This window comes from Orbicella faveolata, unplaced genomic scaffold (assembly GCF_042242905.1).
Source record: "Orbicella faveolata isolate gen_17 unplaced genomic scaffold, um_ofav_v1 contig_13, whole genome shotgun sequence".
In the NCBI taxonomy this organism is placed as follows: Eukaryota; Metazoa; Cnidaria; class Anthozoa; order Scleractinia; family Merulinidae; genus Orbicella; species Orbicella faveolata.
Window position 1 is genome coordinate 18551612 of NW_028301540.1, and position 23389 is coordinate 18575000.

Here is a 23389-nt window from a genome sequence, read left to right on the forward strand (position 1 = left end):
GGACTTAGGCCATCACCTTGTCTTATCCCTTTGTTGCATGAAAAAAGTTCGGTAAGCGTGTTTTGATTAATTTTAACACAACTCCTAATTGATGAATACATAGACTTAATAACATTCAAGAATTTTCCTTGAATTCCATATTTGTGTGATTTATGGATCATACCGGATTGCCATACGCTATCGAAGGCTTTCTCGTAGTCAATGAAACCAACATAAAGTTTCTTGTGATGTTTGGTGTATTTATGGAGTAATTGCTCGAAAATGAATAAACTATCCGTGGTTCTAGAGTTTGGGCTAAATCCAAATTGTTCTGGATTTAGAACATTATGTTGCTCGATGAACTTATTTGATCTGTTTTGCAAAATTGATGTGAATAGTTTCCATAAGCAGCTGGTTAAAGTAATTCCTCTATAATTGGCTGGAGATTTCTTATCGCCTTTTTGTTTGTATATTGGTTTTATAACACCAATGTTCCATTCAGTTGGGAAGGTGCCGTTTTCAATGATGTCGTTGAATATTCTTTCTAGAGAAGGCATGAGATAATACCGTCCATGTTTGATCATTTCATTCAGGGTGGTGTCCATACCAGATGCCTTTTTATTTTTGAGTTTAGATATTTGATCATGAATTTCTTTTGCAATGATAGGCGTGTCTAAAATTTCATCGGTCATAGTTGTTGTTTGGTCAGGATTGTTTGGAAATATGACGTTTGCGTTCATTTCTTGTGATTCATCATATGAAAGGTTTTGAAAATGTTTTATCCAATCTTCTGATGAAGTATCACAACTTTCTTAGACTGTCTCATTTTTATGAATTTTGTTTATTAGTTTCCAGAATTTGCCGCTTCGGTTGGAATTCAAATTGTTTATTTCATTTAAAAGTTGATTTTGATATGTTTTGTACATCTTTTTTACTAGCGTTTTGTATTTCTTTTTGAGGGTAAAGTATTCTTGTCGCAGTGATCGAGGAGCTGTGGAATTTATTTCCTTCGCCAGTTTCTACAGCTTTTTCTTTAGTTGTCTGCAAGTATTATCGTACCATGGTTTGTGTTTCATCGTACATTTTCGCGTTTTACATGATGTCTCCAGGCTTAGTTTTGCAACTGATTTTAGTATTTGATTGAACTGTGAAATCTCATCATCTATTGAGCTGTGGTGTGCTGCATTAAAGGATTGAAGCCTGTCTTGAATATCAATACTCGATAATGCACTTATGAATTTATCTTTGCATTCTGACTTCCAAAGAAACTTGGTGAAGTTGTTTTGTGGAAGCACCCCCTTTCTTCGAGTATTTTTTGAGGCGTTGTAGTTCATGATATCACGATTACTGGAGGCTAATTTGAGAACGATTGGACAGTGATCAGAATAAGGTGTCAAATGCTGTATTTGAAATCCTAGCACTGTGTTTTGAAGATCTTCACTGACTATTCCGTAATCAACAGTGCTTGCTCCATTGGATTGATATGATGTTAGCTTGCCGTCTAGATCACTTGTAGCTCTACTGTTCAATATTCTCAATTTGTTTCCTATACATAATCGTAATACTTCGCCTCCTAGTTTGTTAACGGTATAATCTCCATTGTTTTGTTTTGGCCAATTTTTATTGAGATTATGTGCGTCATCATCTGGCAGGAAATCGCAACAATCATTTTCAATAAAGTCATTTAAAGTTCCAGTCCTAGCATTTAAATCACCAAGCAAAATGATTTTACCTTGTTTGGAATACTTGTGTATTTCTTGTTCTAAAACGCTTGGGACGTCCTCACCTGCTTTTCGCTGAGACTGAAGTGGGGGTAAATAAACCGCCGCGAGATATATGTCTGAATTTATACCAAAAAGCTGTCGTTTTAGGTGACACCAAATTATGTTTGGAGAGGCACTCTTTATATGAAAAACAAGGTCTGAATGTTTATTCTTTATCAAGACAGATACTCCACCTTGACCTCGTTTACTTTTCGTGCTCCGTACAGTCGAGTGGACTATGTAATCCTGTAACATTAATGACTCATCTTTTGCCCTTGTTTCTTGTAAGCAAATAATATCGAATTTTGATAGATTAGATTTAATTGATTTGATATTTAATTTTGTATTTGAAATGGTTTGATTGGTTGGTTTTAGCCTGGTTTTGAGTCCTTGAATATTCCATGAAATGATATTGAAAACATTATTTTGATTTAACCATGAAGAGTTCATTTGAAAGAAAGAAAATATATATTTATTTATACAGTCAACAAAACCCGGAAAAAATAAATGTAAGCTTCGATAATACTAATAAGGAAATATAGTACTTACTGATTATCGGGGAAATATAAAACTATGTCTCACAAAAGTGTCTCAGTGTCATGATAAGGCTTACAGCTGCTTAACGTTTGCCAAGGCTTCTCAGCAGTAAGTTGATTAACTGTTGCGCTGGACCTGTATTCCTCCACTGTGAATTTCGTTTTTTTCTGCAGTTCTGTTGGTTCCACAGGAATGGCTTTTCCTGAAAATGGCGCTGTTTTAAGTGGTCTGAAGTGGCGTCGAATGAGTGTCCATTTTCTCTTGCCCATTTTTTCATAGAGCCAGACGTCCAAGGCCTTGTTTGTTGTAATGGATTTCGTCTCGTGTGAAGAAACCGGGGTCTTTCGCGTCTACCTCGAGGAATACTGTATCCATCGACTTTATGTATTCATTAACTTCAGTTATTCTCGGACTGGGTGCATGGTGGTTGGGAGGAATTTCACAGAAGCATATTTTGGCGTTTGGAAATTTATCTGCAGACTTGATCTTTAAGGTGTTAAGTTTGGTTTTAATTTCATCGGTTGTGTTATCTCTAATGTTGTTTGTGCCTAAATGGTAGATGACGCGTTTGACAGCTTCATTTGGTGTGGGCTCGTTGTTGATGTACGCAATGACTGAATCAAGTGTCACGCCACTAAGAGATCCAATGCCCATAGCTAACCTTCTTCTATTTAGACCTCGAGTGTTTGAATCACCAAAGACGATCGTATCTCCAACAAGCTTAACGTCTCTAAAAACTTTCTTTGTTTGTTCATTTTGGCCTGTAGTTTGAATATTTGCATCTTCTTGTGGTGGCTACGAATACTGTGATTTCCGGTCTGGATTATGAATAATGCCTTGAGTTACAAGCTCGCCTTCAAATAAATTTTCTTGTATAACATTCGTTTCTTTTTCTAAATCCTTGACACGTTGCAGGATAGCTTCATTTTCCTTTAATAGCGTGCTGTTGTTTTGGCGAAGCTCGTCATTTTTGCTCTTGACTTTCTTGAGGTTTTCTTCCGATTCCCGAACACGTGCATACACTTGCACCATGTCTTCTGTCATTTTCTTCTTTAACTCCTGATACTGATTTACCTGATGTTGCAACTGATCTTCCAAAGATTTACAGTGTTTGTTCTCTTTTAATGTTCTCCTGACAGCTTTCAACTTCGATTTTGTAACTGTTGAGTTCAGCTGTTAAAGATTTCATGCGATCATGGACGTGATCAAAATCTTGGAGCTTTAATCTCATGCTGTGCAATGTCTCCTTGATTGTAATATTTTCCTCAATAACCTTTTCTATTGAAGATTTCAGTGTTTCAAAAACTCTGTGGTCCTGATGACCAGGTGGAGTACTTGGGAGGCTTCGCTGTCGAGTTTGGGGGCACAGTTGCTGTAGTTGAAGGTTTGGTGTGGTGGTTGTATGAGTGGTAGAGTTGTCACCGGCGACATCTTCGACATCATCAGAGCCATTTGAAGCATTTAACTCTGCTAAAAGGTCATCTGCTGTCTGGTGTGAATCGCCAGAACCTCCAGTTTGCCTTGCCGTTTCCACGCGCGCCTTTATGCATGGAAACACCTCTCGACACCATTCACCGCACTGGTTTCCTTGGATTAGAATACGGCATGTTGTCAAATAAAAGGAAATTGTTATGTTTCCTATCTTGTCTGCCTTCTTGTTCGTGGCGCCACGTGTATTATCTGCATGTTGTATTTGCGCCATCATCTTGGCTTGATAATCACATTTGCTCCACTTTATATCATGAGGAAGACTTGTAATGTTGTAATGTAGTGAGTGAGTGAGTGAGTAAGAGATGTATGTATGTCACACCAATCAGATTGGACCTACTGTAAACAGCCAATCAAATTTCTTGTTGCAAAGGTAAATGGTATGTGAGAAAATTTGATCCCAATAGAGTTCAGAACAGCCATATTTATTTTTCTATAAAAGAGGAGGAAGTATTCATATATTGGGTTTACTTCAACATTTTCTGTGGGTTAGGCTGAGGATTTTAGTTAAATGAACGAGATGAGCCTTGAGGTTTGAAACAGTTCGTGAGTTAGTAGTATGCCAATGGAACGGGATATTTTCATTTTCAGTTGCAAAGGTAACTTGATACTTTTGTTTTTCATGAGGAGTAAATTCAATTAGGGGTCACAAATCGTCGCCTCTAGTTCTTAGGACATGTTTTAGAGGGGATGAGACTTCAGATTTGAAACAGTTCTAACGTTTACAATAGTAAGTGCGGGTATGGATTGTTTTGTTCTTGTTGCATGCAAATATAATGAGATATTTTTGTTTTTTAGTTAAAGTGTAATTTGACTCTCTTGTTTTTCACAAGGGAGTAAATTCAATAAAAGCAGACAAATCGTCACCACTCTTTCCCACGAGATGTTTGCTATCTTTAGTAACAAATGGTAACTTAACACTTTTGTTTTTGGTATGGGAGTAAATTCAGTTAGAGCTGACAAGTTATCGGCTATTGTTCCCAGGATATTAAACCAAAAAAAACTTTCATTTCTGGATGGTTTTTACGTCTCTGCAGTAGCAGTTTAATAGTTTTATTTGATGACATTCATTTCAGTCTGATATTTTTAAAGGTAAAAAGTATGAAAACTGTTCAAATGTTCTTTGAAGACTGCGCAGCACCAAGTTAAAGTGCAATTTAATTAAATCAGACTTTCAACGTGTCAGAGGTTTTTTTCTCTTTCTTTTTATTTTCGGTGAAGTTGTGTTGTGTTATGTTGTGTAAAAAGGGTAAACTTACGACTCACATAAAATGCGACAAGAAGATCTGTTAGATCTTATAACCACACTTTTAGAATTTAACTGTTTGCTTAGCACTACCGTCGGAACGCAGTGCACATTCCAAAGCAGTCATTAATGATTCTTTTCTTACTGTAGACATCACATCACTTGATCAACACAAACTGTGTCATTGCACCATCAGTGGTAGCCGTTGACAAATCTCCGATGATGTAATGGTCTTAATCTAGAACTTTCTTCGGGATATGTATGGGCATGAACGATATGAACGACACGATAATAACACTATTAACAACAGCTTTCTTTCTTAAAAGTCATGATTAAATTTAATTGGTGTTTTCCACGCCTAAAGGGCTAGCAAAGTAGTCACACAAGTCATATAATTTAATAATAAAACTCTCCCGACCGATGTATCGATTTTGGTCACTCCAGTGACCACAGATTGAAAATGTGACAGAAAATTGGCGTTACTTTCGATTCTCACCAAATTTGGACAGTGGGATGATCTCATCATTAGCCAATTACAGGCCATTTTTCAGCTCTTTTCGTCACATCACCCCCTCGGGAAAATTTTGGCAAGTTAGCTAATGTAGTATGCAAGCCACCACAATGGCGGTCGCCGTTGGCGAAATGTTCATTTGCTCAAAATTGGGGCAAAATCTTTCAGAGATGGAAGTCAGGACATTTGCAAGGATACAGAAAGTAATTTGGGACCAGTAACTGGCTTCTAAGGCTGAATTTATCCAGAAGTAAGCTGTATTTTCGTTTTCGTCCCAAAAGCCACGCGATGAAATATTATTGGCTTGTTCTGCTGTCTTGTTCTGTTTTTTCTCTTGGTCTTTTTTGTAGCCCGCTGAGGCCAGTCTTTCATCTAAATCAGTTGAAAAAAGTTCGAAAAAGATGTTCCCATTCAAGTTTAAGCTCTCAGGCAATAATTCTGGAGTTTTTGGCTGGAATGTCGGCTTTGTTATGTTCGTATTTTTCGGTTGCTATGGGCGACCGTTGCTTCCTTTGTTAGGTCAAGTCTGGGGAGTGAGGTCACAAAAAAATTCTAATTAATTCTGGTTGTGTTTGATTTTGCTGAAATTTTAACATGATAAAGCTGGATTGTTAAGGAATAGATTTACCGTCTGCCGATGTGTGGTAGCTATTAACGCTAAAGTGATATATCGCTTCGAAATCAGGGTTTTGAAGAGATTTTTTTGCAACATGTGGGTTCAGCATGATTTTGTAATCGGAGGGTTTTGTTGACCCTGAAGGAAAAAATATCCGGAAAAGGTCATTTCATCGACGATTCAAACGAATATAAATATGTATATGTTCCGAGCTAAATTTCTGGTGAAAAAATATAATTTTTGACGAGCCCTGGGTTTTTAATTTTTTCCCGCGAAAGTCAGTATCGGAGATGAGATTTATTAATGTTTCAACAGCTTCTGGCGAGCAAACATCACAGGTTGCGTGACTCAAAATTTGGCTGCGTGGAAGCTTGGGTCTGGTCGCCGACAAATCTACAAAAAAAAAAACCACGGGTAAACCATGAACCGCGCTTGGCCCATGGCCGCACGGTTAAAAAAGTCTCTAAATTAACTTGAGTATTTTTCAGCAAAAATTCCTCTTGGGGGTTGGAAGGGCTATGTGATCGGTGAGTGAGGGAGTTATGCATGTGCTCATGTCACACCAATCACAGTGCGGGTTGTATCAAAGAATGAATCAAATTGCCTGTTAGAAAATAAGATGGTATCTACATTAATCTGGAGACATTTCAGACTACTGTAGTTTGTTCAGTCAAGCATTTTATGGCTTGCTATTTAGCTATCTTACCATGACTGATGCAACATCGCATGTACATCATAAATTCCCAGTTTGTTTCATGCTGTACATCGCAACCAAAAAAACTTGTCAAAGTAACCAAATCGTTACTGTAAACAGCTCCATGAATGCTCCTATCTCCGACACTTCACACAAAAAAATAACTCTTGCATGCCTTGCATGCCTGTGTTTTTAACATTCCACGGGTTCCGAGATAACTATTCCTGTGAATCCAACTTTTTACATTATTATCAAGTTTTTAGCACTATTCTGAAATGCTTATGGTCTCTAGCCAAATGCTCCAACACCATCAACAAATCATTCTTTACCCGAAATGATATCTTTTTCCTGAACAAATCAACCCAAATTAATCTGTATAAGGTTAAGTCAAGGGACTTTTACAATTTTGCTGAACATCAAGATTCACACTGAAGAACAAACGGGCCCTAGACGTTGGAGCAAAAAACTTCCATTGAAGAAAAATGAATGGACTTAGATCTTTAAATCACTGAAAAACGTTTGTAAGGAAAGTAAACTAAAAGAGTTTCAATTTAAATTAATCCATAGAACGATAGTGACCAAGGAAGAACTATTCAGATTTGGTATTAAGGCAGACGATGAATGTCTATACTGCAGAGATAAAGATTCAATTAGAGCACTGTTTTATTGAAAATTATGTACGTTTACCTAATGTTAATTTGAATGTTAATTTTCATTTAAATAGTAATGAGCATCTTTTTTGGGACAAGAATTTCCATGTTTTTAAACATCTTAATGCAGCTAAGAATTGTCAAGATAAGTGTGATGTTCCTAGTTTTAAAATTCTAGATCGTGGCAACACATATTCTCAAATTAAAATAAGGGAGAGTATATTGAACAGTTGAAACCTGACATTGACAAACAAGGCGACCTTATTAGTTTATCGTTACATTTCTAAATTTATTTGCTGTACTTTACAGTTGATATCTTGCTCTTTGCTTTTGTTTGTTCCTTTAATTTAATTGATTAGTTTAAATATGACTTAGTTAGCAGTTAACGAATAATTATTTGAATTTATAATGTTTCATTGTATAGGAGTAGTTATATATACTGATCATTTTGTAAACTTTATCTACATGTTTATAACTGCTGATGATGATGTTTGAAACATCGAAACATGTTCCAAAAATTTAAAAGCTATGTTGTGTTTTTAAAGATATTTGTTTGCCAAATTGTTTACGCAAAAAGTCTTGAACTGGTTCAACCAAGTGAATGAATGCCATTATATTTATTCAAGCAAGTCAAACAGTCTGACCATCTCCATTCAGGAGTTTATCAGTAAGCTACTCATTGAATACTATCTTGAAAATTTGTCTTAATTAAATGTTTCATTGAGAAGTACGCACCCCTCCTCAGAGTCAATATATGGCATTTCCTACCCCCCCCCCAAACAAAGAAATAAAAATGAAAAAATAATGGAAAAATAGTATTATACAACCTGCAATGTATTTCTAATACGATAACTTTTATTATCAGCTGTAAATAATATTTTTTAGGCAGTAAGGACGTCATTCTTTTGATCATATTTGTAGGACATGATAGAATTTTATTTCAACTGGAATATTGTACTGTGAGTAATCTAGCTACTTTGTATAACATATTGTAAGTACTGTAAGTAACTATATGTTCAGCAAGTAATGTAAGGACTTATTGTAAGTAGAGTATTGTATTGTTAATAGTGTAAGTGACCCATATTGCAACGGTGTATTTTTGTGCAAGTAATGTATTCAGTATTGTATTGCCAGCGTAACTAACTCATATTGTAAGTAACAAAAGTGTTGCTCTGTAAGTAGAGTATTGTAATGAGACCTACATTGTAAGCTATGTATGTAGTAATTGCATTTTGTAAATTAAAATTATTGAAAGAAAAGGTAAGGTTGAGAGGCTAAAAAAGAACTACAATTCCAACCAAGGCTAAACATAAGCATTATCCAAGGAAAGAGGAGTTTGGGTGAAGACATTAATTCTGGCAGAATCCTGGGTAGGCAAAGAGTAGGACAAGGGCAGAGTCCCTGGGCATAAACAGGGGCATTACAATCTAGGGCCTTTAAATCGGCTGAGTGAGGGACCCAACGTACTTTCAATTTCCTCCAAATGCAAAGAGAAAGCATATGCAATCAATTGAAGAGAGGGTCCTAGATGAAGCATCTGCAATGTTGTCTTTTGAAGGGACTTACACAAAGGACAAGGCAATATTAGAGGACAAAGTTTCTTAGATAGCTTGAAAGATGTCAGAAAGGGTTTTGCAGAGGCAAAATGCCCAGCATTCAAAACAGGCAAAGCATTGTTCACTTCAAATCACTGAAACAATTTTGCACAAACACCAACTTGCGATGTGGAAGAAAACTGTTTTTTTAGCCAAGATTCCTTTAGCGGTAAAATTTGGTGCTTGGCACAAAATTGTAATGCTGTCAATAGTAACTCAGTCTTATCAGAGTTCAGCTTTAACTTGTTGGAGGACTTCCAGTCACGGACATTTTTAACAAATCCCTGTAACCTTTTTTTGTGTAACAACAACAAGGACAACAACAACTTTATTTGTACTCAACTAGAAATTAGAAATTAGAAGAACAAAAAATAAGTGAAAATAAAAAGAGTGCATGGCTCCCCAAAATAACCTCGGTGGGCTAATAAGATTGGGCAGTCATCCTTAGTATGTAATCATTTTTTGCTTTCAATTACAAATACAGCAAATACAGCTTAAAAATTAATACCATTAACCTTGAAGTAGTAACCAACTCAGGAGTAGTGGAGTTGAACGAAATCATCAGGGTACAAATGAAACATTATTCCATGTTTTCAAATGATGCCCAAGCAAGAAAGCTTACACAGAACTTCCAAAAGTTTTACTTAAATTTAAATTTAGAGCAACACAAGCTTGACTTTCAAGACTGCAGGCCAATTATATGTAAGGAATCTACAATGAACGGGCCAGTCGGTAGACTGGTTCCTGTTTCTGGCTTTCCTTTGAAGTGAATCAATATCACTTTTGCAGTGAAAAGCGAAATATCATACAGATAGTTCTAGCTAGATCTCACATAGGATGATGGCAGTCCCATTTTTGCTTTAAAATAAAGGCTGGTACAAAAGTCAGACCAGATCAACTCAAGACCTCTTTTCTGGGTTTGATCAACTCAGACCAACTTGGATCATTGAAAAAAACTAAATTCAGAGGAAAATGAAACTTTACCTATTTGAAGGTTGAAATTGCTCTCAAGAATAGGCCAAATTAAGAAAGACTTACTACTTTTCTCAATGTTATCAAGCTGCCATTTTGTATTTTTAGTGGCAGCCAGAGGGTTATACTTAACTATTATCATGTTATGCATACAGGTATGAGCTTGCTTGCATACAGGTAAGATCCTCAGCTTGTACACTTCCAGCCCATTCAACCTCTTAATCTGCAGCAAGGGTTATTGAGTGAACTCTAGGGGTTCATTTGTTTGCTTGTTCTTTTTCCCAGATGGATCCTGCGTTTGAACCTCACAATGTGGAGACCAGAACCCTTTTTGGGCTTAAACTTGAACAACAGAGAAACAATGCTAGGATTGATGAGAGTGTCTTCAAAAACATTGTGACCAAGAGACAAGATGTAAGTGACATGAATTCCAGTTTACAGTACCACTCTTATTTTTGCACACTTTCAGCTTTCCTCTGTTAATGAACATTGATAAAGTATCTGTCACAGTGATGAATACTCTATCTCCATAACATTTTCTGTTGGTTTTATGACATTGAGGAGAAAATCATGGTTATAAATTTACTGAACAATATCCTGTCTGATATTCATAACAACATGAACAAGATAATGATGTCAACATCAGAAGAATAAACTGCAACTGGCTTTTGTTCATAGAGGAGAAAAGTGGGAAAAATTATTCAATTGTTTTAGCTGGAGAGTGACAGTGGGAGTTTTGGATACAGACCAAGTCTCCTGGTCTCTCATACAGGTCCCTAAATCCCCCAGATACTATAAAGGATAGTGCTTAACCCATTGACTCCTGTGCTGGCTGTAACCGGCCATGATGAGCCTTGGCCTTTCTTCCACTTTTGACGTCATTACCTTTGACCAAAATTGGCATCATCTATGCTCAACTTCTGCAGGAGGAAAAGATCTTTCCAGTGATACCCAGATCAGAGTGGTCGGCCCAATGGAGCCTGAGATATGCACAAAATGCTCAAAAAGTTGAGTGAAAAACTCAGAGCAAAATTCCCTGCCACTACAGGTGGCTACTCCTTGGCAAAAATCGCCTGTCTCGACGATGCTTTCTCAGAATGTTTTAAACTGGAAGCAAGCCCAGTAGAAGGTCAATCACTGCAGCAAAAAGAAAAGAAAAGGAGAAAAAGCAGAGGCCAAAAAAAAAAATTAAAAAATCGAAAAGCCTAAAAACGTAGGTCACTTTCTCGTCCAATCTCAAAATTTTGATTTCTGCGCATGCCCAAGCAAAAATGTCATAAAATGAGATGCTAGTAGAAAGAAAGGCATGCTGTCATGTTGCAAATGCCTTTTTGAGTAGGTTGGAGCTAATTTGGCCCATATCCAGCCTGAAAATCTCCAAAATGTCCAAAAAAATGCATTTTTGGCAAAAAGCTCCAGGAGTCAATGGGTTAAAGTACGCTTTTCACACCTATTTTGGTCACTTTTAGGCATTTTTCAGAGTATATGTTTGGATGTTTCATTCAGAAGCATTTGGATCTATATGGACCTTAAGCAACAGTTACTGGGGGATTGAAAAATGGAAGTTTTGGTGATCTCCTTGTTTTCAATTTTTTTATTCATATACTCAGGGAATTTATGCCATATTAGGTGGAGAAAATGGGAATTATTTCAAAATAGAAGAATGAAAAACTAGACTAAAATGAGCCTTAACTTAATCAATCAACGTGTCATTATTTTCACACATTTTGTGTAATTATCTCATTACACCGGAAGAACGCCCCAAAGAATATTTTCCTTCATATCTCAAATCTCAATTTTCAGCAAGTGAAGTGCACATTTTGGGTTTGTTTCCTGTGAGTTTCCACACATAAGTGTGCATATCCCAAGGGAATGGCACAAGCTTGAAAATAACTCAAAATAATAATATCGTGCGGAAATCTGATTGACATTACTTTTTGCATGGGTAGAGTAGGCTTTAGACAATGCCCAAGTGTATTATAGGCATACCCAGCATTATACTCCTATTCTGCATTGTTTGGCACCATTCAAAGCCCACACCTGCAATTTAGCCTTGAACCTACAGATTGTAAATACATGCACTAACTGAAGATCAGTTTTTAGATCTTATTAAAGATATACAACCTTTATATCAATGGAGCATATGAACTCTCCCATGTCAAATTAGGCAATTAAATAGGCCAAGCCAAAGATGAAGAAGCCATCAGAAAATAAATGCAAGTGGAGGAAACTCACAGATACTGGCATGGAATATGAAGAACAAAAAGAGAAAATGAGAAACTCATAATACGGGGGTATTATTTTTTGATCATGCATCCAAGTACTGACCTTGCCCAACAAGGTGATTAGATGAGAAGCAGTACTTCCTTGGTAGTCCACCTATGATAGGGTTAGACCTTCAACAAATTGCAACAAAACATATTTTTTGTGCCTAATAACTCTTCAAGTGCCCCTAGTCAACAGATCAAAAAGGACAAAAATATACAAAGGATAAAACAGTCAAATATTAAAATTAATCTTAACTTATTTGCTAAATTTCTAAATGGCAGTGTATGTGTTTGTATTTTTTTTGAATTGCTATAGTTGGTAACTAAAGTATGTCTGTGCTAAATAACTATAGCAAAAGATGCATTAAGGAAATTGGTTAATTTCTTTATTGCCCATACCGCAGAAAATTTCTGTAAATTAAATGGCACTTTTGGGTCTTCCTCCTATATTAATTTTTTCTTACTTACAGGTGCGCCTGAAGATTTTTTCGCTTAACTTAGAAAATTGGTGGAGAAAATGATCCATGAAAAGGAAAACAGGGGTCACCAAATGTCCAAGATTGTTAAATCCAGGCAAAGCTATAGCAATGGCCATCTGCCCTGTCATTGTTCATTTTATTAGTTAGCACGTGCTTGATGCATGACGTGGCATGTGAATTTGCTTGCGCAGTAAGGATGCGCAGAAACAATTGAAGAGCCGTATGCATATCCGTCTTATGCCAAATCTTAGGCCTTTTTTCTCTGTCCAATTTTTAGCTCTCCTCTAGTAAGCCAAAGGAAAATAGGAAATTAAGTGGGAACCAGGTTGTTTACATCAGTTATTGCGACGTGAAACACAACACGTGAGTTGCACCGAGCGCCAAAGGAAATACTATTGAACAGAAAAGAGATATGAAGCTTTTAAGTGCTCTTACAAAATACCTTGCATGCCTGCCTGGTGGTTGAGAGGCATCATAAACCTTGATAAACCCGTAAGTCATCGGCACATTTTAAAGAACCAAAATGTGCTTTCTCATGTTCAAACAAACTGATACAATCAAGGTATTTGCGTTTGAAGTCAGATCGATCCAGGCAGCAAAGTCCAAGAGCAGTTCTTTCCTAAGAAAACAATCCTCTTGTGAGTTGTGGCCCATTGACCAAGCGTTGCTATTGTCAAACTTTGGAAAGCGAGAACTCATTTTAGAGTGATAAAATACATCTTGTATCGACCACCATATTTCCTGCGTATGAGTTGTAGAGAACCTTCCCGGCATGCATTGCGATCATGCGCAGTGGATCTTTGGTGGCTTTGGAAGCCTGGTGAACAACAATTTAAGTAATAGGAAATGGGTTTCTTGCCGGCTGAGCGTGTGAAAGGCGAGAAATGAGGTTCTCACACACTGAAGTGGGGGCTGGGCCCGAGTTAGGATATCACATGTCATGCTAGGTCTCATGACTCAGTTTTCTGTTTCTTGCCATACGAGCAGCAGCTTTTTTCCTTTAATCTTTAATCTTTAATCTTTAATACAAATTCCAAATTACATTACATTGAACAAGTCAATCCAATGAATCTGAGGACAGCTTAAAACAGAACGTCTCACTCTCAGTTTCAAGATCTTTGTTTGTCGCTAACATGCCTCCAAAATCCAGAGCAGCTCAGCGATTACCTCCTCACAACCACAGTTTCGAAAAATCTGGCAGAAAATGATCGAGAAAGAAGCTGGATGCCACGGAGAATCGATAAACCGAAGATCATTCTGAAAGCTTGGGGAGTTCCTGCCATCAATCTCAGTCTCCTTCTGGGAAACGCCGCTCGCATTGAGTCATTCCAGAATAACCCAAAGCTGAGCACACTCTGGCTTGGGCCCAAGAGCTCTTGAAGGCACATAATAAGAGCAAAGGGCAGCTTCACCATCTAGAAAATGAACTGAAATCTCACCCACACAGTGATAAGCCTGACAGAGCAAAAAGATCCTCAGCTGGAGTTAAAATACACGCGGAACAAAGTTCAGTGCAGGCTGAATGCTGAAGTCCTCAGAAAACTGGAAGAGGCCACTGCTGCTACCGACGAAAAACTGAAAAGTCTGGTTGGGAGGACGTGGATTGTTACATCCAGGAGCCCCTTGCATGTGACTCAGATGATGTGTTAAAATCGGAGAATAAGCCCACAAAACCCCACTTACAGCAAGCTCACCCTCAGCAGCTGTATAACTCTTAGCAGAATTCCACCTTGACTAGTTAATTAGTTAGTTTGGCTATTACGTTCCGGGTGCAACAAAGGGCAGTTACAATGCTGCGCCAGCGGACTCTGTTCACGGCTGTTCTTTTTGCCATAGTTCAGGTGATGTTGGCTTGTTTGAGCTTCTCTTCCACTGACCTCCTCCAGGTTTTCACTGGTCTTCCTAACTTCCTTTTACCCTGCGGATCCCATTCTAGGGCCTGTCTGGTTGTATCCGATGTTGGTTTCCACAGTGTGTGGCCAATCCAATTCCATTTGCGCCCGGCGATCTCTGCTGGAATACATTCTTGCTCTGTTCTTGCCCAAAGTTCCCTGTTGCTGATTTTCTCTGGCCAGTTTATCTTTAGGATCTTTCTCAGACATTGATTAGTGAAGGTTTGCAGCTTGTTTGACATGGATCTTGTGACTCTCCAGGTCTCGGAACTGTGTAGAAGAACTGACTTCACATTGGTGGTGAAGATTCGTAGCTTGGTTTTTATGGATATTGATGTTGAGTTCCACACTGGTCTTAAGGTATTAAAGGCCTGCCTGGCTTTGCCTATCCTGCCTTTTACATCTTCATCCGCTACTTCCTAAATACGTAAGGCTATGGACATACTCCAGTTCCATATCTTTCAGCTTGATCTTCTCCCACTGTTTGCTGTTAGCTCTCATGACTTTGGTCTCTTCTTTGCTCATCCTGAGGCCAGTTTTCTCTGCAACCAGTGCCAGAGGGTCGGTCTTGGTTTGCATATCTTGCAGTTTCTTAGATAGAAGACATATGCCATCTGCATAATCCAGGCCATGGAGTTGAGATGTAAGTGTCCATTGTATACCTGTTTTACCCTGACTCTACCTCTCTCATAATCCAGTCCACAACCATTATGAAGATCACTGGTGACAGCAAGAAGCCTTGACGGACTCCCGCATTCATCTCAAATGGCTCTGACAATTTCCCTTTGTGAATGACTTGACAGGATGAGGCTTCACATAACTCCTGAATCAACCTAATAAACTTTGGTGGAACTCCATAATGACCCATGAGTTGCCAGATGACGTTCCTGTCAACAATGTCGAAAGCTTTTTCGAAGTCAATAAAGTTCATGTATAGCAGAGTCTGCCATGACTAGGCAAGTGGTAATTCCCGCCTTAAGGCCAAAGGCCGAGTCGGGGCCAACACATTCGTGTTTATGATGCAGGAGATTCGGACATTTTGCTTGGAATTGCCGGGCAACCATCCCCTTGTCCTCATCCAGAAAGACATTTTGATCAAGCATCTCGAGGGTGTTCAGTTTTGCAATCTGATCAGAACTGTGGTTACCATGATCCTCTGCCTTTGGCCGGCAGTTTATTTGATATGTACAGTAAATTAGGCATTACAGAGCATGAAAATAAAGGTGATGTTTACAATAGTGCTGTGGACTTCACCATTGTTGGAAGCCCAGTTGTTGCAAGTTGTTGTTTGCCTGTTAACAGTTGTACACAGGAGCCTGTCCATGTAAAAGGTCATTTGAAGGTCCATTTAGATTTTTGCATCGGATTAAGGCGAACCAGTGGGTTATATCAGTTATAAGAGATGGCTATGCTCTCCCATTTGTTGAGTTACCACCTAGGAACAAAGTGAAAAACCACAAGTCTGGTTTGGAAGAAGCAAGTTTTGTTTTGGAGCAAATCATAGAATTGCTTTGCTCAGGTTGTGTGATAGAGGTCAGCCAGTCAGAGGTTCAAGTAATCAGTCCGTTGGGGGTAGTTAAGAACAGTAGCAAGAAACGGTCGATCCTGGATCTCCGATATGTTAATAAGTATTTGCGAATCTCCAAATATGAGGGCATCCGAACAATGCTCGATATTTTCTTTTTGGGTGATTGGTTTTTCAAGATCAACTATAAATTAGGGTATCGTCATGTGGACATTTTTCCATCCCACCAAAAATTTATGGGGTTCAGTTGGACTGTGCAAGGGCAAAAGAAGTGGTTTGTTTTCTCAGTTTTCCCATTTGGTCTGACATCTGCCCCCTTTGTTCACACAAAAATCCAATAAGCCCTCATTAAACACTGGCAGGAACAGGGAGTCAGAATTTTCACAAACTTGGACAATGGGCAGGGGCAGGAAGGAGCCATGCCCACAGCATTAGCAGCACCCAACATGGTCAAGGGGGGCATAGCTGCTAGTGGTTTCATAGCCCACCCGGAGAAATGTTGCTGGGAACCTACCCAAATGGGTGACTTGCTGGGGTTTTCCCTCAACTTGAGCAGAGTACTCCTGGAACACATTGTCTGTCTGTAGGAGAGAATTACATGTGTGTCTAATGGTACCCCCACTTTGAGACAAGTGGCAGGCTTGGTGGGGACAGTGTTTTCAATGGGACTGGCCCTCAGTCCAGTCAGTCCTTTGTGGACCAGGGCCTTGTACCGGGATATTTTGTCAACAGAGTTCTAGTCACAGCCATCACTTTCTTCCCAGAGGCAGTTAGGGAGGTCCAGTTTTGGAAAGATAGTTTTCCTCAGTGCAATAAGTGTCCAATTTGGGAGGCAGATCCAAAGATTGATGTGATCTCCTATTCAGATGCTGGCAACTCAGGATGGGGGAGAGGGTTACTGTGTGGACATCACAGGCACTGAAGTGTCCAGCTGCTGGTCTGAGGTGGAAAGCAGGGAGAGTTCCACAGGGATGGAACTTAGAGGTACAAGGCTAGTACTCCTGTCAAATGCGGAGAACCTATCAGGGAAAACAGTACGTCACAGAACTGACAACATGAATGTGGAAAATATCCTTAAGGTGGGAAGCCCATGCCCAAAGCTACATGCTGAGGCCATTGCTATCCACAATCCCTCTGGGCAGCACAATATTTGTCTAGAACCAGAGTGGATCCCCAGGGAATTAAACATCGCAGCTGATGCACTTTCCAGACAGGTGGAATATGATGACTATATGCTTAACCCAGGTATTGTGGCCTTGGACATCCTGTGGGGTCCTCATGCTGTCGATCAGTTCTCAACATTCAGGAGGTGCCAAATCCCTCAATTTTTGCAGTCACTTGCTTAACCCCTGCACTGAAGGAATCAATACATTTACTCTTTCTTGGACAGGGGGCAATAATTGGTTGTTTCCCCCACTTTATTTGACAACAAGGAGTATGGGATGCTCATTATCCCCCTGTGGACATCTGCTCCATGGTGGCCGCTCATCACCAGGGATGGAAGGCACCCTGACTCATTTGTGCTCAACTGGCTGGACATTCCTCAGGAAGCTGATAAGTTTATCCCATCAAAACCAGGCACCTGTATTTTTTGTGGAAGGCTGAATTACCACGTGCTGGTACTCAAGGTCTCTTTTACCAGTTCTCTTTACCAGTTCTCACCACCAAGTTTCCCATACTTACTGAATCCCATTCTGGTGAAATCGGACTGGCCTGATTTCTCAGGATCCACTACAGTACAAAGTTGCAGTTCGTGGAGGCCTAGCGGCCAGCATCCCCTAATTCTAATAGCAACCCGAGTGCAGACTTGAGCTGATCTGAGAGCAGCATACAATGAGTTTCACGGGCCAACGAGGGCCTTACATGTATGGTAGCCTGTGAGAGGCATAACTGACCTGTGATAGGTGAAAGGTGCATACTTGGGCACAGTACAGTAGGCTGTGAGAGGCATCATTGGCCTGCAAGTGGGCTTGTTGGCCAGTGCGAAGCATTACTTGCCTGTGAGAGGTGCTTATTAATAGTCTGCTATTAATAGAGGCATCACTGGCCTGTCAGAGGCAGGTGTTGGCCAGCCTAGTCCTGTGAGAGGCATTATTGGCCCATGCAAGTTATATGTTGGCCTGTGAAATACCATACACTAAAAGGTGTGCCATCTGCAGTAACTGTTTCTAAGACTACTACCTAACCTGAAATGGAATGTTTGTGGGATCAAAAGTTTTTTCTTTTTACCTGGCCATGCCTAGCCAAAGAGCAGTGGAATTCGGGGAGCAAGCTGCATTTGGATCGGTAGTACCAAAAACAGGAAAATGCCCATCACAGCAGACCAAGTCAAGGAAGTGGCACTTAAGTTTGGCCATGGAAATCTCAGTGAGCTCCAGATTACAAGCCTGATTTCCATTGGTTTACCGGCATTTCTTCACTGGGATGATCTTAAAGATCTTAATAGCGTAAATCTGAAAATATCAAGAATCGGCCAACAGAAGAACGAATTTTTTCTTATTTGACCGAAAGAACCTTCTTGGCTAACTATTTTTGGAAATGACATCAAAAGGTACGATGTCCTTTTCCTTTCTTTGAAATTTGCAAAACTTGAAAATTCGGCCACAGGGCCTTCAGCGGCAGCCATGAGGCTTGAAATTCGGCACATGTTCAACATGTTCATATAGGCGTACCAAACGTTGTCTTAATATGTCCTTTACACAGTTTGTGGAGCATCTCTTAAACTTTATTCGGGGCTAAATTTTGTGTAAAAATGTTGTTTTTGACAAAATAGTTAACCCTTGGAAGCTGAACCATTTTGTGAACCTAAATTGATAAGGCTAATATTAGCAAACTTTGAACTTGTCAAATGCCATCTGCTATATTTCAGTCAAGTAAATAAATATAACCAAATAAAAGCAGGTTCTTTATTCTACTTGCCTGGAAAAAATTACAGGTGGCCCGTAAAAACTGTCTCGTTGGGAGAATTTTCTGTAAGGTCACTTTGACGTATATCTCACTTTTAATTTTTTATTGTGCAATTGCTATTAATTCCGACTTTTTTTATTTTATACATTCCCACTAAATCTTTTAAGGTGAAGAATTGAAATAAATCCAAGATAAGAAGTTCAAACAAGTTTTTACAACTCAGCTTAACAATAGACCAATTCAATCTCTTTAATGGTTTTTCAATAGCACTGATACTTTATCCTGAGTCGCGCAAACTATTTCACACGGTAGCGAACGTGACCAGGTGCATGTGGTTGAAAAAAAAGGCAAAAATATACATGGCTAGATTGATCCTTTTTGTCACAGATTTTATGCAGTATGACTAAAGGGTCTGTCTACTTTCCGTCTAGAAAATAACACTGGTGGACCGTAAAAGTAGTTCCGTTGAGAGAATTTTTCAGTAAGGCTCCTTTACAGCGCATCATATCAGAGTTCACTTACTTAATTAAATCTCCCAGCTGCGGTAATAAAACGGAATTAAAATAAAATTAAACATGGAAAGAACTTAGCTGAAAGGTTTCTGAGGGTAAGTTAGTATTTCCATCTATATTCTGCCTTTAAAGGTTTACTATTAAACGGTTACTGTTCTGCTCAAAGTTGTTTACTTTACTTTACTTTACAAATATTTGGTTGTCTTTGATCATATTCCCGATCATATTGATCATATAATCGCCTAGTGTGATGTATGTTCTGGTAACACAACGTATTTATTATGGCTTCACAGCTTTACACAGCACTTTGTTTTCACAGCTTTCGACATACATCGTTTTACAACTCTTGCAAAGAAACATGAAGGAACAACGCGAGTCACGTGACACTACAAATACTATCGCGGAGTACCCACGGGGTACCATTACAAGTCAAGTCTGTTCGGTTTCTTACTTAGTCTACCCGTGGGAGTGTAACGGGCTGTAACAATTTAATCTACCCACAATTCAACATAAATTGCTTATAGGATGTACTTATGTTGTTTCCAGTTTTCCCTTATTAAATTGTCGGCAATACGGAATTACTTTAACATCGTATGGTCCTGTACTGGAATGTAAGCATTTGTGTAGATGTTTACTTAGACCTCTTTATTGACAGACAGTAATGCTTAAGCAACAACCAAACTTTAACTCAATAAATATTTACTACTTTGAGTGGCATACTCAGTTTTAAACTTGATGCATTCAACCCTGATTTGCTTTTAGTGTGTGTAACACTTCCTTTGCATACTGCTACTTTTCTACCGAAATTGATGAGTTTATTGTAGATCTAAAACCTACATAAACGACGATTCTCATTTGAAGACGGTTTAGCTTGCTAAGTAAAGTTCTGCATTCTACAAAGCTAATGCAAAAAGGTCAACCTATAATTATTGTGAACCGTCAAACAGTTTTGCCATTTCAGGGTTGTTACGTGACAATAGATACGCACGTATACTCATCAACGACAGGAAACTAATAAAAGAAAAATTTGGAATTGAGAGGCACTAAAGCATCACTACCTGTCTTATTTCCTTCGTCCTTTCTCCCAGCAGATTTTTGAGGTCACGCAAAGCAAGAGTGCCCTGTAACACAACAAACTATTTTCTCAGTACCAACGCCGTATCCTCACAAAAAACAAATATAGCAGAAAGCAGCGGACTGCAGGTTAAAGGAAAGATTGAAAGAACATAAAAAAAAATTGGCATCTAATAGAACAGGCCTCTTAATATTTTAAGATAGGCAATGATATCTCAGGCAAATCAATGGCTGATCACATTGTGACGCAACACAACTTAGGGGTGTGATTGAGGAACAAGTATTTTCACTGGCCTGAAAATCGTATCTTCATCAAGGTAAAATTTTTGAAAAAAAGTAGCAATGCGATGAAGATCCAGAGTGACCGGGCTATTGAGAATTCCAAAGCTGGGAATGAATCTGTTAATTTATGTTTTCAAGGATTTCCGCTTAATTTAATGATGTCTACTCAGTTTATTCCGAAGCTCGAGCGAAATATTTAATCATAAAGTAAGAAACATAAATAGTGTCTTACTAATATACACGGATTCTGGAATATACCATATTGCAAACTTTTTCATGAATGGAAATTTTGCATATGAAAATACTACAGCAAAGCAGGCAAGTGTTTGCTAGTGGTAGTGATACTGTAAAGTTTAACGCGACATTCCTTGTTTAATTTAATTATAGTTGTTGTCTATGTTTCAAAGATATCCCTTTCATGTTTCACAAATTTTGTATTTTCATTGCTTGAGTGGCTATCTGTACTCGTTATAACAAAAGTATTAGCTATATTGCATAAGATCCATGTCAAAAAGGATCCATTGAAGCCATAGTCAAGTTTACTACTGTGTGAAATAGTTTGCGTGACTCTTGATAAAGTACTAGTGCTATTGAAAAAACAAACAGATTGGTGTATTGATGAGCTGAGTTGTAAAAACTTGTTTAAACTTCTTTACCTTAGAAGATTTAGTGGAAATGTATAAAATGAAAAAAATAGTCAGAACAATAGCAATTGCACAATAATTAACAATTGAATAATTGAGTCAGATATGCGTCAAAGCAACCTCACGGAAAATTCTCTCAACGGGACAGTTTTTACGGGCCACCTGCAATTTTTTCCAGGCAAGTAGCAAAATTTAGCCCCGAATAAAGTTTAAGAGATGCTCCACAAACTGTAAAGGATATGTTAAGACAACGTTTGGTACGCCTATACAAGCATGTTGAACATGTGCCAAATTTCAAGCCTCATGGCTGCCGCTGAAGGCCCTGTGGTCGAATTTTCAAGTTTTGCAAATTTCGAAGAAAAGAAAAGGAAATCGAACCTTTTGAGGTCATTTCCGAAAATAGTTAGCCAAATGGGTTCTTTTGGTCAAATAAGAAAAAATTCGTTATTTCGCTTCTGTCAGCCAATTCTCGATATCTTTGGATTTACACTCTTAAGCATGTAAACCTGCAACCAGCAACCACATGTCCATCTCCTTGATCAAGAGAAAGAACGACCAGTTCAGGGAGGGGTCTTCGATCCTGGTTGTACGCACTGGCTCTTCTTCCTGTCCCATAGCAATTACAGAAAGGTTCCTACTTGCTGACCGGCACCAGCAAACTGACTACTGATTCAGAAAGATATCCCACACCAAATGTGGTTTTTTCCCTCCGCCCGCAGCCACTAACTTATTCAAGAGCTGGTGAGCTGGTCAAGAAGCATTTGAAAGCCATTGGGCTTAATCCCAAGCAGTATACACCTTATTCCAAAATGGCAGCCAGTTTATTATTATTTTGTTTACATGGTAATTAGCCCTCTTTGTCTCATCAACATGTACAAAATACGAAAGAATTTTGAAGTGAAAATGAGGCAAAGAGGGCTAATTAACATGCAAACAAAAGAATAATAAATTCGCTGCCGTTTTGGAATAAGGTGTATGGTGTACACAGCCTCAGATCCGGTGGGGCTTCTGTAGCAGCCAGGGCTGCTATCTTAGGCAAGTTGCTCATGCGCCATGGCAGTTGGCGTTCGGAGTCAGCTAAGAACATGTACATCCAGGAAATGGAAGAAACCCTCCTTGGGGTTTCCCGAGAACTCCACCTAGAAGATCCGTTTGTGACAGCTTTTCTTTGTTTTTCTTTGGGTTTTTTTGTTTTTTTGCATTGGGACTGTGTTTTTCAGAGGAAACATTTTTTAAGTTTATCCAAACTAGGCTCTTTGCGGGAACATATTCAGTCTTGTTCTCCTGTCCCAACCAGTGCGCTGCTGCAGAGCATGGTGTAGTTTTTGTTTTGTTTTACCTTATTATAGGAAATTAACGCTCGTGTTAATTAACGTATTGGAAATTAACGCGACTTAAATTAACGCGATTTGAAGGTAAATTCGCATCCAAAGAAAGGAAATTAACGCGAAAGAAGGGGTAAAATTTTTAAATGAAGGAAATTAACGCGTCTGCTGCACCCCAAAAAACTAAATGATAAATAGTAAACAGAATTATTGAGAACAGGAACAAATTTATTTGAGCAATGTAACAGGAATGTAATGTAAAGAAATGTACACATTTAGAATATAAACAAAGGATCGTTTGTTTACAAGTCCCTAAAGATATGGATCCAGAGAGGACATCTCGCCACTTCGCGCTTTTCTAACTGTGCCCGTAATTAAGGAGGACTTCCAACCCGAAAGAATTATGCTTTTTCCTTTGTCTGATAAAAGCC

General features: G+C 38.7%; 3 protein-coding genes across 3 annotated transcripts in view; 2 read left to right on the plus strand and 1 right to left on the minus strand.

Moving 5' to 3' along the window:
* LOC110059633 (bifunctional purine biosynthesis protein ATIC-like) overlaps positions 1-23389 on the plus strand; it is a 199426-nt gene that overhangs the window by 96767 nt on the left and 79270 nt on the right. The window contains exon 11 of the mRNA XM_089284933.1: positions 10337-10465. Within this exon, the coding sequence (XP_089141059.1) occupies positions 10337-10465 (129 nt within the window). The remainder of the gene's footprint in view (positions 1-10336; positions 10466-23389) is intronic.
* LOC149115443 (uncharacterized) lies at positions 999-2192 on the minus strand. The gene has a single exon (XM_089284934.1). It carries the CDS (start codon positions 2190-2192, stop codon positions 999-1001), a length of 1194 nt encoding a protein of 397 aa, XP_089141060.1.
* LOC149115444 (uncharacterized) lies at positions 10486-18780 on the plus strand. The gene has a single exon (XM_089284935.1). It carries the CDS (start codon positions 17081-17083, stop codon positions 17558-17560), a length of 480 nt encoding a protein of 159 aa, XP_089141061.1. The 5' UTR covers positions 10486-17080; the 3' UTR covers positions 17561-18780.